General features: G+C 39.9%; 1 protein-coding gene across 3 annotated transcripts in view; it reads right to left on the reverse strand.

Moving 5' to 3' along the window:
• camk1b (calcium/calmodulin-dependent protein kinase Ib) overlaps positions 1 to 13,501 on the reverse strand; it is a 171,818-nt gene that overhangs the window by 125,708 nt on the left and 32,609 nt on the right. For 2 of the 3 annotated variants that reach the window (XM_061922646.1, XM_061922645.1), the window contains one exon: positions 9,091 to 9,204. In XM_061922646.1, coding sequence (XP_061778630.1) covers positions 9,091 to 9,176 — 86 coding nt within the window. In that variant the 5' untranslated portion in view covers positions 9,177 to 9,204. Of the gene's footprint in view, positions 1 to 9,090; positions 9,237 to 13,501 lie in introns of those variants that run through there. The other variant, XM_061922644.1, reaches the window with a different exon arrangement.

Genomic DNA, 13,501 nt, shown 5'->3' on the forward strand with positions numbered 1-13,501 from the left:
GCACTTTGTGAAGGTCAACTTCCCAAAGTTGTAGTGGGTCTCAGGGAGAGCATGTCCCAAATTCCAAGCTGCTGTTTTGAGACATGTTAAAAAAATATAAACTACAAAATTAGGCATAATAACGACTGTATACTGTATATCGGTATCGGTTGATATCGGAATCGGTAATTGAGAGTTGGACAATATCTGAATATCGGATTTCTGCAAAAAAGCCATTATCGGACATCTCTAGAAACCCACAATTGGGTTTCATCTTGGTGTCACATACTAATAACACAAAATAATACTGGCTTTAGGAAAAACTGTTTTTTCGGGCAATTTTGCCTATCGTTTACAATCATTATGAGAGACAAAAAGATAGAAGTTGGCTTTTTTTTCGAAATTCTAAGACATACAAATCGTGTCATTCTTGATGGCTAGCAAGGCAGCTAATGGGAGCAATTAAATCTACCTCTAAATCACTTTAAAGATACATTCAAAAAATGTCCATAATACTTAATACAGGTTCTGTATTGCCCTGTGGTTAGAGTGTCCGCCCTGAGATCGTTAGGTCGAGGCATACCAAAGACTAGAAAAAGGTCCCGGACCCATTACCTCCCTGCTTGGCGCTCAGCATCAAGGGTTCGAATTGGGGGTTAAGTCACCAAAATGATTCCCGAGCGCGGCCACCGCTGCTGCTCACTGCTCCACTCACCTCCCAGGGGTTGGAACAAGGGAATGGGTCAAATGGAGAGGATAATTTCACCACACCTAGTGTGTGTGTGACTATCAGTGGCACTTTAACTTGAACTTTTTAATAACCAAACTGTAGCAATATTGTTATTGTAAGAGTAAAAACTGAGGCACTGTTTTTCTAGGGTAGTAACACATCAACGTGCTTCGGTATTTGCCGTAAAAGCCATCTACGGAAAAAGATAAGCTAGCTTCTATGTCAATACGAACGCGTTTGAGTTTGTAATGTACAACACAATGTGATAGGACATTAATTTGTACTGACTGAAAAACATGAACAATCATATTACAGTATCTCTAAATTATTGCATGTTTGGTTTGTACACAGCTAGCCAAACAGTGTATGTACTGTAGTTGTACTAACACGCATGATGTGCTGCATGTATCATGATCAATATAAAGTGTGACAAACTCGATGGACTATTTGTTTGGTCTAGCTGGCCGGGGACATTTTTCCTGGTTTATTTCGGTAAGCGCTCCATTTATGTCAACATAGCATGGCTTCAAATTCCGCATTTTGCAGCTTCGATTCACTTCCACCTCACTCTATCGGCTTCCGTCTGCTCCAAAGTCTTCACACTTCCTTTGTGCTCGCTTCTATAAGCAGTAGTTCATCTTCAGCATATTCAGATTCAAAAAGATAAAGTTGTGAATCCTCATTTGTCCAAAAATAGACATCTTTATTGTTTGTTACCTAGTCTGCCATGATTAGCAGATGCACTAGTATTTTGTATCCAGAATCAAGAACACACATTGTCGGACGTGCGCTGCTACGGAAACAAAATAAATGAAAAAATGTGCCGAATAGATAGATCCGCCATTGATTAAAATGATCAAAATACGGTAAATATTATACATATTACTATATATATATATATATATATATATATATATATATATATATATATATATATATATATATATATATATACACATACAAACTTGCAGTGTGTATATTGTACATATTACATATTGTTATGAAGGTGTCTGTTACTAGATTATATGTATACGTGCAGTGTGTATATTGTACATATTACATATTGTTATAAAGGTGTTTTGTTACTACAATATATATATATATATATATACTTTCAGTGTGTGTAAAAACATATTACATATTGTTATGAAGTTGTCTGTTAACCGCATAATTACACAGTATTTTGGACATCTGTGTTGCTGAATCTTTTGCAATTTGTTCAAATAATAATGGAGAAGTCAAAGTACAAAGATGGAGTTGAGAACCTTTAGCCTTTAGCCACACAAACACACAGTGATTTCTTTTTTTAAATTCCCAGAGGTGAAGCTTTCCTATGGATCAGAGCGGTCAAGCGAACAAGGATCCCGACCAAATGTGAACCAGCAGTTTTCAGTGAGAAAATTGTGGTAAAAAGTCGCCACTTACCAGAGATCAGCTGAGCTTGTGCAGTCCATACTGCTGCCGTTGACTTCCATCAGACACTGGCCTCAAGACACCCGTGGACAAACCCCTCCGACTATCAGGTCGGATGGGTTTGCTAAAACACTAGCAACACAATAGAAAGATAAGGGATTTCCCAGAATTATCCTAGTAAATGTGTCTAAAAACATCGGAATCCGTCCCAATGCAATCGAGTTGTTTTTTTTTTAACTTGATTTATTTGTATTTATTTATTTTTTCTAATCCATCGCTATCAATATCCTCAAACATGAATCTTTCATCTTCGCTCAAATTAATAGGGAAATTGTCGTTTTCTTGGTCCGAATAGCTCTTTTTGTTGGATGCTCCCATTAAAAACAATGTGAGGATGTGAGGAGGCCTCAACGGGTGACGTCATTGTCTGTTACTTCCGGTAAAGGCAGGGCTTTTCTGTTAGCGACCAAAAGTTGCAAACTTTTTCGTGATGTTCCCTACTAAATCCTTTCAGCAAAAATATGGCGATATCGCGAAATGATCAAGTATGACACATAATATAGACCTGCTATCCCCGTTTAAATAAGAAAATCTCATTTCAGTAGGCCTTTAACATCCTTATTAAAAAAAAAAATAATTGTGTGTGTCTCATGATTGCAAACAGTACACAAAATTACAAAAAAAAATTGCAGATCCCCTTTAACAGGGGTGTGGGTGTGTATAAAGAAATTACCTTCGGCACACACCTTGGATAAACATCCTGGTATGTAACAATCAGCACACATGATTTGGGGGGGGTGAAAAAACAGGTTTAAACTCAAACAACAGTTCCTGCACCAGTTTAAGAATTACCATTGCCAACATGCTGTGCCAGCGCCTCGGCGTGAGATGGAAACCAGTATTATTTGGAAACATGGACGGAGACCGACAGTCAAACAGTGTTAGCGATGGATTTTTTTTTCTCCTCTGCCGGGTGAGCCAAATTGCATTTTAGCATCGGAAAATTGAGCTTCATCGCTTGCAGAAGGCCTCCCCTGCTCACATTTTCACGAGGCTGCAATATTAGCCGCTCAGACACTGACAGTGACTTGCGTCCAGCGCAAACACAACACCAGCACGCCAGGGCAAAAAAAGCACACAAAGGCCCCTGGAGAAGCAAAAGAGGCAGACACGCACATTTCCCTTTGGTAATCCACGGCCAAGTGCTCCTCTTACGCAGTCTTTAACCTTCCCGTGTCTGTGGAAAACGATGTCGTGCAGTGTCAAGCGCTAAAAGGAGACTGATTAAAAGGCTTATTAAAATAAATGTCACAACATACACCAAGCGGCCTCGCCTTCACCCCATGTCTCTCAAGCAGCAGGAAAATACTCAGGGTTGAATTTGTGCAAAATGTACAAACCCCGTTTCCATATGAGTTGGGAAATTGTGTTAGATGCAAATATACACGGAAGACAATGATTTGCAAATCATTTTCAACCCATATTCAGTTGAATATGCTACAAATACAACATATTTGATGTTCAAACTGATAAACTTTTTTGATCAAGTTGAGGAATGCTCATCAAACACTTATTTGGAACATCCCACAGGTGTGCAGGCTAATTGGGAACAGGTGGGTGCCACGATTGGGTATAAAAACAGCTTCCCAAAAAATGCTCAGTCTTTCATAAGAAAGGATGGGGCGAGGTACACCCTTTTGTCCACAACTGCGTGAGCAAATAGTCAAACAGTTTAAGAACAACATTTCTCAAAGTGCAATTGCAAGAAATTTAGGGATTTCAACATCTACGATCCATTATATCATCAAAAGGTTCAGAGAATTTGGAGAAATCACTCCACGTAAGCGGCATGGCCGGAAACCAACATTGAATGACCGTGACCTTCGATCCCTCAGACGGCAGTGTACCAAAAAACGACATCAATCTCTAAAGGATATCACCACATGGGCTCAGGAACACTTCAGAAAACCACTGTCAGTTGGTCGCTCCATCTGGAAGTGCAAGTTAAAGCTCTACTATGCAAAGCAAAAGCCATTTATCAACAACATCCAGAAACGCCGCCGGCTTCTCTGGGCCCGAGATCATCTAAGATGGACTGATGCAAAGTGGAAAAGTGTTATGTGGTCTGACGAGTCCACATTTCAAATTGTTTTTGGAAATATTCGAGATTGTGTCATCCGGACCAAAGGGGAAGCGAACCACCCAGACTGTTATTGACGCACAGTTAAAAAGCCATTATTATGTGCAAAAAAAAAAAAAGTTTATGAGTTTGAACATCAAATATCTTGTCTTTGTAGTGCATTCAATTGAATATGGGTTGAAAAGGATTTGCAAATCATTGTATTCTGTTAATATTTACATCCAACACAATTTCCCAACTCATGTGGAAACGGGGTTTGTATTATTGCATTTTGTTGTGTGGATGTCCAAACATTCACACAAATGCTATTCCACACCATCCATCCATCCATCCATTTCCTACAGCTTGTTCCCCGAGGTTTGACTATCTGGCGTAGCCTCCTCTCCAGTACACCTAATAAGACCTTACCGGGAAGGCTGAGGAGTGTGATCCCACATCAATAGAAACACACCCTCTGGTTCCCCTTCTTAAAGAGAAGAACCACCACCCGGGTCTACCAATCCAGAGGTTCCGCCCCCGATGTCCACGCGATATTGGAGAGTCTTGTCAACCAAGACAGCCCCACATCATCCAGAGCCTTGAACTCCAGGCAGATCTCATCCACCCCCGTGGCCTCGCCACCGAGGAGCTTTTAAAGTACCTCGGCAACCTCAGCCCCAGAAATAGGAGAGCCCACCACAGATTCCCCAGGCACTGCTTCCTCATAGGAAGATGTGTTGGTGGGATTGAGGAGGTCTTTGAAATATTTCCTCCACCGATCCACAACATTCGCCCACCACACACTGTATTGACAGTGCACTGCTTCCCCTTCCTGAGGCGGCGGATGGTGGTCCAGAATCGCTCCGAAGCCGTCTGAAAGTTGTTTTCCATGGCTTCTCCAAACTCCTCCCAAGTCCAAGTTTTTAACTCCGCGACTGCTGAAACCTCACATTGCTTGGCCTGTCGCTAACTGTCCGCTGCGTTCATAGTCCCGTGAGCTAAAAGGACCCTATAGGACTTTTTTTTCAGATTGACGGCATCCCTCACCGCTGTTACCAGCGGGTTCTAGGATTACCACCACGACAGGCAAGCTTGCGACCACAGCTCCAATTGACCGCCTCGACAATAGAGGCACACAACATGGTCCACTCGGACTCAATGTCCAGTGCCTCCCTCAAGACATGTTCAAAGTTATTCCGGAGGTGGGAATTTAAACTCTCTCTGACTGAAGACTCTGCTAGACGTTCCCAGCAGACCCTCACAGTGCGTGTGGGCCTGCCAGGTCTGTCCGGCATCCTCCCCCACCATCGCAGCCAACTCACTACCAGGTAGAAAGCTCCGCCCGTCTCTTCACCGATGGTCCAAAACATTAGACCGCAAATCCGATGACACAACTACAAAGTCGATCATGGAACTGTGGCCTAGAGTGTCCTGGTGCCAAGTGCACATATGGACACCCTTATGTTTGAACATGGTGTTTGTTATAGACAATCCGTGACGAGCACAAAAGTCCAATAACAAAACACCACTCGGGTTCAGATCCGGGAGGCCATTCTTCCCAATCACGCCTCTCCAGGTTTCACTGTCGTTGCTAGTTGCCCTTTCAAATAAATGGACATCAGAAACAGAAATACTTTATTAATCCCCGAGGGGAAATTACAATTTTCAGCACAATCCCATTCAAGATCAGACAAACATTACAGGGAGACAGAACAGGATCTGTTCAACATATTCATAATTCTACAATGCTCGAAAGTCTCAAAAGGTTGCGCCATTTTTTACCCAATTTCTACCATTCAAGCATCCCATATATATCGATCGTAAAACATTTTTTCCCTTTCCAAAAATTCCTGGAATTTGCAGGAATTGTCTCCCCATTGACAATGAATGGGCAATATACAATGTACTGCATATTCCACATTTCTCATCCAAATTGAACCATTTCAACATCCACACACACTCCACTCACCCTGAACATTCAAGCCAAGATGCATTCAGAAAATTCCCTGATTCCTTGGAAATACCAGGAATTGTTTTGCCATTGAAAATGAATGGGAATGAATATACAAACCTCTCCATATCCCACATTTCTCAACCAATTTGAACCTAGCGGAATTGCAAATTCTAGTTATGTGCGGGGTTTTTTCTCATGCTCTGTGTGGTGTGCGTAAAAACAACATTTGATTGCTTACCTGAACAATCCAACATAATTGAATGAAGCAGGCCAACCATAACTCTTATCTAAGTGAAGTGTTCGCTTTTTTTCTTTTCTTTTTTTTTATTGCCTGCGCTCCAGGCTGTAGAGCTGTCATGGCTGTTTCATAACAGTTTAAAAGTAACTGCATTTGCTTAAGAGGCTTTTTAAAGTTCCATCCAGAGTTATTTACAGGCCCGGAGCAGGACGTTGGTGTGTGCGTGTAATTTTCCGTGGAGGGTTTGTCGACACCGTGTCATCACACACAAGGCATCACAAACTTAATTTACTTAGGGCCCTTAATGGACAACAAACTCAAACTGACATAAACATGACTTACAGGGCAAACAATCACAGTAAATAGTCAATAATTCCATTCATGACAATTTCATACTAGATTTTTAGTGGGAAATTGTAAAATTCTATTGCATTTAATAGGCACTGAATTTACTACTACCAGTGGTGTGTTTTATTCTAATATTGCATGGTGGATTAGTGGTTAGTATGTAGCCAGGAGGTCTGAGTTTGTGGAATTCGATTCGTCTCTCCATGTTCCAAAGGTACTTTTTCCCACATTCCATAAACCTATATGAGGGGTGTCCAAACTACGACCCGCGGTCCAAATGCAGCCAGACTCTGAGTTTAAAAAGGGGAACATTTAATTCATTTTCATAGTCTGACATTTTGATGTTGCTTATATGTCGTCATCTATGGACAACTTTAGAAACTCTGGTCAAGAATCTTAAATTGTGTGCGCAGCATTCACTTATATGACCCAATGCAAACGACCTTCCCTAGTAATGGTGCAAAAAAACAAATACAGATTCCAACCAACACAAAATGTCAACACACATCGTCACACATAACACAACCTGCTCACTGAACGGTGTAAACATTATAAAAAAAAACATCCATGCTTCAAAAAAATGTCAAATGACACCCCTTTCAATCCATCACAAAGCAAGATGGGAAAAATGCAAAACACTCTCCACACTTGTCCACGTTTGGCGCATTTAAGCTGCTTGATATAAAACTTTAAGGATGTCGTCACGGAAGTAAACAAGGTAGAAGTCGAACTTTCACTCTGAATATCCAATTATATATCCATTGTATTATTATAATATGTAGAAATATATACATACATACATACATACATACATATACACATATACATAAATACATATATATATACATACACATATTTATATATATATATATATATATATATATATATACATATATATGAATTGTTCACATTATCATATACAATTATATATATATATATATATATACATATATATATATATATATATATATATACTGTATATATATATATATATATATACAAACACACACACATACATACATACATACATATACATGCGCGCACACACGCACACGCACGCACACACACATATCTATATATGAATTGTCCACAGATGTCAATGCGAATGTGAGCAACTGTGAATGCTTGTTTTTTGTATATACACTGAAAAAAATAACTCAGAAGATTTACTTGAAAAATTTTTTGTAAGTATTTGCACGCAAATGATTTAAGGAAAATTTAATGCTGCAATAACAAGTAACACTCACTTGCCAGTATCAAGTAAATTCAACTTACCATATATAACAGTTGTGAAGATATTAAGTAACAGTTACTTAATTACATCCAAGTTTTAAGTTATATTTATACAAACAAATTAAGTAAAGTGTACTTGTTTTTCATCGGCAGGAACATCATTTTACTCAAAATATTAATTACATTTTAATTACCGTATTTCCTTGAATAACCGCCGTGGCGCTAATTAATTTAAAACCTCTTCTCACTCCTGCGCTTATCAATGGCATGCAGTTAAAATCTGAAAGTGATAAAAAAAAAAGTTATTAAAAAATTATTCTGCGGCCGCAATCCGGTGGACGGGGACCACTGCTCTACATGTCATCGCGTACACTTTTACACCATGCTGTCTGCGTGCTGGAAGGACACATGCATTTCGCTGCTTTTCATAGGAGATTGCAATGCATACTTGGTCAACAGCCATACATTTTACACTGACGGTTGTGATATAAACAACTTTAACATTCTTACTAATATGCGCCAAACTCTGTGAACCCACACCAAACACATTTCTGGAGAACATCGGCTCTGTAACACATCATAAACGCAAGATAGGAATTACCCATAATGCCACCTTGCAGTGCTCTGTGAAGTGATCTTAACGGCCGGAGCAGAGCCAGTCGGCCAGAGCCTGTTGTGCTGTGCGCACGCGTCGCTGTGCATGCGTTTCAAAACACTAGATTTTCAGAGTAAAGTTTATGTAATATTTTTAGGTTTATGTACGTACAACTATTAAACATTTAAATAGTATGAGGAAATATAAGTAAAACTTACTCTTCCCCCATAATTCATGTATTAATAAAATGTTTAATTTTACTTAAGAAACTCTAGTTCTTACTGAATGTTAAAAATACTAGGTATAAATTATGACAGTTACTCTAATATAGTTTACACCTCCAAAAAGTCACTTTTTTCAGTGTATGTGTCCTGTGTTCGGCTGGCGACCAATCTATGATAATATACAAGGTACAGTAGAAACACTGAGCACGTATGGAAAGATACACAGCTTGCAAAACCGCAAGGTTGTCCACACTCACGTTCCCAGGATGTCCTTGAAGTCGTAATGCTCCTTCACATCCGACGTCTTCTTCTTCCAGCTACGGCAGTCTTCGCCCAGCGGCATCTTTTTGTTGTTACGGTCAGAGACGATACTAGAGAAGGACAACATGACCGAAGTGAGGACAACAGAATCGATTATCACCCAAACTATGTTTTTGTCATTAATATTTCCCAAAAAACTGGCAAGTAGTTTTTTGCGGTTGAGTAGCAGCTTGGGATCATGTGAGCGTGACTCACGTTTGACGGATGAAATCAACACATTTTATTCATGTGACATCGTTTCAGTCTCATGAAAATGATGGAGCGATGCAACATTAGTCAAATATTGTGCATCCATAGGGACTACCAGTAATCTTCCCTAACCTTCAACCAAATTTTTTAATATACTGTAAAGTACATATTAGGGCTGTACGATTTTTTAGATTTTTTTTTGTTGTTGCCATTTTTCTCTCCAAAATTGCGATTCTTAGATTTTTTTTTTTTTACATTCCATACAGGAAAATGCATAAAACTCTGAAAATAAGGAGTGAAGGAAGACATGTTACTTTTAGACTGTAAATCAATATATTATTTTCTCAAGGTGCCACACATCAGAACAATATGTAAGAATATCATAAGTGTATAATATAAAAAATATTATAAATTTATAACATGATATTGATAGTAATATTACTGACTATGCATTAAGCTGGGGAAAGGGAAGTCTGGGTTTCCCTGCTTAGGCTGTTGCCCACGCGACCCGACCTCGGATAAGCGGAAGAAGATGGATGGATAGATGGATGGATAATATACTGTAATATTTGTTGCAATATTGTATACTTTACATAGTGAAACCCAATATCTAAGTTACATTTAAACCAGTGTGGGTGGCACTGGGAGCAGGTGGGTAAAGTGTCTTGCCCAAGGACACAACAGCAGTAAATAGGATGGCACAAGCAGGAATCGGACCTGCAACACTCAAGTTGCTGGCACGGCCACTCTACCAACCGAGCTATGCCACCCCATTTAGAGTATTGTATAATTTATTATGTATTGTGTAAAAAATATTTTAGGATTTTATCGTAAAAAACCTTTAGCCGCAAAACCTTTTGGTGCTTTTACACCAAAAAATATTGTGCATGGAAAAACAGTACCTGTGGGGGTTTTTTAACAATAAAATTCTTACAACTGAGCTGTAAAACCGTAAGCGTAACATCAAAAACTATTTTTCTACACCGTACAATTTAAAGGATAACTTCAAGTCAAGCGTATATTTACAGGTTTACTTGGAATGTATGATAATGGAATATATGTTGCGTTATTAGATCATATTAAAGTTTTAAAAATATATACCGTATTTTCGGATTATAAATCGCTCCGGAGTATAAGCCGCACCATCCGAAAACGCATAAGAAGGAAAAAAACATATATAAGTCGCATTTTGGGGGGAAATTTATTTGATAAAATCCAACACCAAGAACAGACATTTGAAAGGCAATTTAAAATAAATAAAGAATAGTGAACAACAGGATGATACGTTATATGAGGCATAAATAACAAACTGAGAACATGCATGGTATGTTAACGTAACAAATTATGGTAAGAGTCTCTCAAATAACTATAACATATAAAACATGCTATACGTCTACCAAACAATCTGTCACTCTTAATCGCTAAATCCCATGAAATCTTCTTCCTCGGTGTCGCTTCTAAACAACTCTGCCAACTCCAAAAGGTAGACAATGCACTTCTGCCATGACCCGCCACCGCCAAATTTTTATTGGTTGACATGCGTGTGAGAATTGCTGATATACGTCTAGTCTCTTACGTGAATGAGATAAATAATATTATTTGATATTTTACGGTAAGGTGTTAATAATTTCACACAAAAGTTGCTCCTTAATATAAGTCGCACCTTCGACCAAACTATTAAAAAAACTGCGATTTATAATCCGAAAAATATGGTAATTGCATTAAGTCCATGTATTTTTTTCTGTCAAAAAGGAAAAAAATAATACATTTAATAAGGAACATATAAAGTTATTTTTTGACACCTATTATTTCAAAGCTTTCAAGAGCCATATAAAATGATGCAAAGGGTCAGATCTGGCCCCCGGGCCTTGAGTTTGACACATGTGGTCTACATCATGCTCTTAAACGGAAAAAATAACTGATAAAAAACATACAGTGTTTATAATCTATCCATCCATCCATTTTCTACCGCTTATTCCCTTTTGGGGTCGCGGGGGGCGCTGGCGCCTATCTCAGCTACAATCGGGTGGAAGGCGGGGTACACCCTGGACAAGTCGCCACCTCATCGCAGGTGGCGACACAGATAGACAGACAACTTTCACACTCACATTCACACACTAGGGCCAATTTAGTGTTGCCAATCAACCTATCCCCAGGTGCATGTCTTTGGAAGTGGGAGGAAGCCGGAGTACCCGGAGGGAACCCACGCATTCACGGGGAGAACATGCAAACTCCACACAGAAAGATCCCGAGCCTGGATTTGAACCCAGGACTGCAGGTACTTCGTATTGTGAGGCAGACGCACTAACCCCTCTGCCACCGTGAAGCCATATACAATAATAATGCAAGTCACCATTTGCAACCACAGCAACAAACATGGCAGTTAGACGTGAAGTTAAATCACGAAATGCAAACTTAGCCGAGCAAAAACGATGCAATTTAACCGGGAGAGTATTGATACCAAAGTTCTTGACCCAGCCACACACGAAGAAGTTGTAGACATGCATCTATCCCAAGTTTTCATCTGCTTTGTCGTGTCTGGAGCACAATAGTTCCATATGTCTGGGAACGCTACCGACAAATAATCCTTGATATCACTCCACAAAAATATTTTTGGGATAAAAGTATAGGGATCTATTTCATTGCAAAGTTAGATTGTTTTGCTGGTATCCGCTTTTTGCAGGAAGATTTAAGCTTATTTTGTACTCAAGAGAGTTTGCGCACTGCTTTGGTGTACAACAGCCATCTTGGCTTGGTTGATCACCAGTGATTTTCACATCCGGGAAGAAGTCACGTGAGGGAATACAAGCGATACGGAAATGACCTTTACACTTTGCCTTTGGACAGAAACATGTTCCATAAGCTGGAAGGCTGTTGTTCTGTCAATAGTTTGATTTTTTGTGGCCCCGGTTTGCATTAGCCCACTTGGTGTATATTTGAGGACACTCTTCCTAATGAAGTGCATTAGTGAGTGAATGCACACTGGAACAACAATATCCTCTCAGTCGTATACAGAAACCTGGACCAAAATGTTCAGGGAAAATAATTGCCTTTAATCTGCATAATATTACCATGAGAACCAGTGTCCTTCGCAGTGGACATTTGAGTTCTAATGCTATTTCTCAAGGGTTATGCATGATTTAAAGCAAGGTGTTTCCATGTACATGTTTCGCAAGCCTTTCAGCTCGGTGAAGTATCCATCCATCCATTTCCTACCGCTTATTCCCTTTTGAGGTCGCGGGGGGCGCTGGGCCTATCTCAGCTACAATCGGGCGGAAGGCGGAGTACACCCTGGACAAGTCGCCACCTCATCGCAGGCTCGGTGAAGTATTGCAATTCAAATTTGATTAAATTCTTCTTTAAATTGGATTTGAACACCATTGACCTACAATTGATGGCTACCAAACTTGTTTTCATTGAGGGCTACATCGCAGTTACGGCTGCAATCAGCTTGTAACAGTGAATAATGTATGAATAATGAATAATGAAAATAAAATGTGGCTGCTGGACTTTTGACAAGAACAGTAAAGTTTGATCATATTACGCTTATACTGGCTCACCTGCACTTAAGATGTGACTTTAAGGTTTTACTACTTACGTATAAAATACTACACGGTCTAGCTCCTTCCTATTTTGCCGATTGTATTGTACCATATGTCCCGGCAACAAATCTGCGTTCAAAGAACTCCGGCTTATTAGTGATTCCCAGAGCCCAAAAAAAGTTTGCGGGCTATAGAGATTTTTCTATTGGGGCTCCAGTACTCTGGAATGCCCTCCCGGTAACATTTACAGATGCTACCTCAATAGAAGCATTTAAGTCCCATTTTAAAACTCATTTGTATACTCTAGCCTTTAAATAGAGCCTCTTTTTAGACTAGTTGATCTGCCGTTTCTTATCTTTTCTGCTCTGCCCCCCTTTCCCTTGTGGAAGGGGGGGCACAGGTCCGGTGGCCATGGATGACATGCTGGCCGTCCAGAGTTGGGACCCGGGGTGGACCTGTGCATCGGTTGGGGACATCTCTGCGCTGCTGACCCGTCTCCACTTGGGATGGTTTCCTGCTGGCCCCACTATGGACTGGACTCTCACTGTGGGTCCACTATATTATACTGGGGGGTCACCCACATCTGGAGTCCTCTCCGAGGTTTCTCATAGTCATT

Source organism: Nerophis ophidion, linkage group LG16 (genome assembly GCF_033978795.1).
Source record: "Nerophis ophidion isolate RoL-2023_Sa linkage group LG16, RoL_Noph_v1.0, whole genome shotgun sequence".
NCBI lineage: Eukaryota > Metazoa > Chordata > Actinopteri > Syngnathiformes > Syngnathidae > Nerophis > Nerophis ophidion.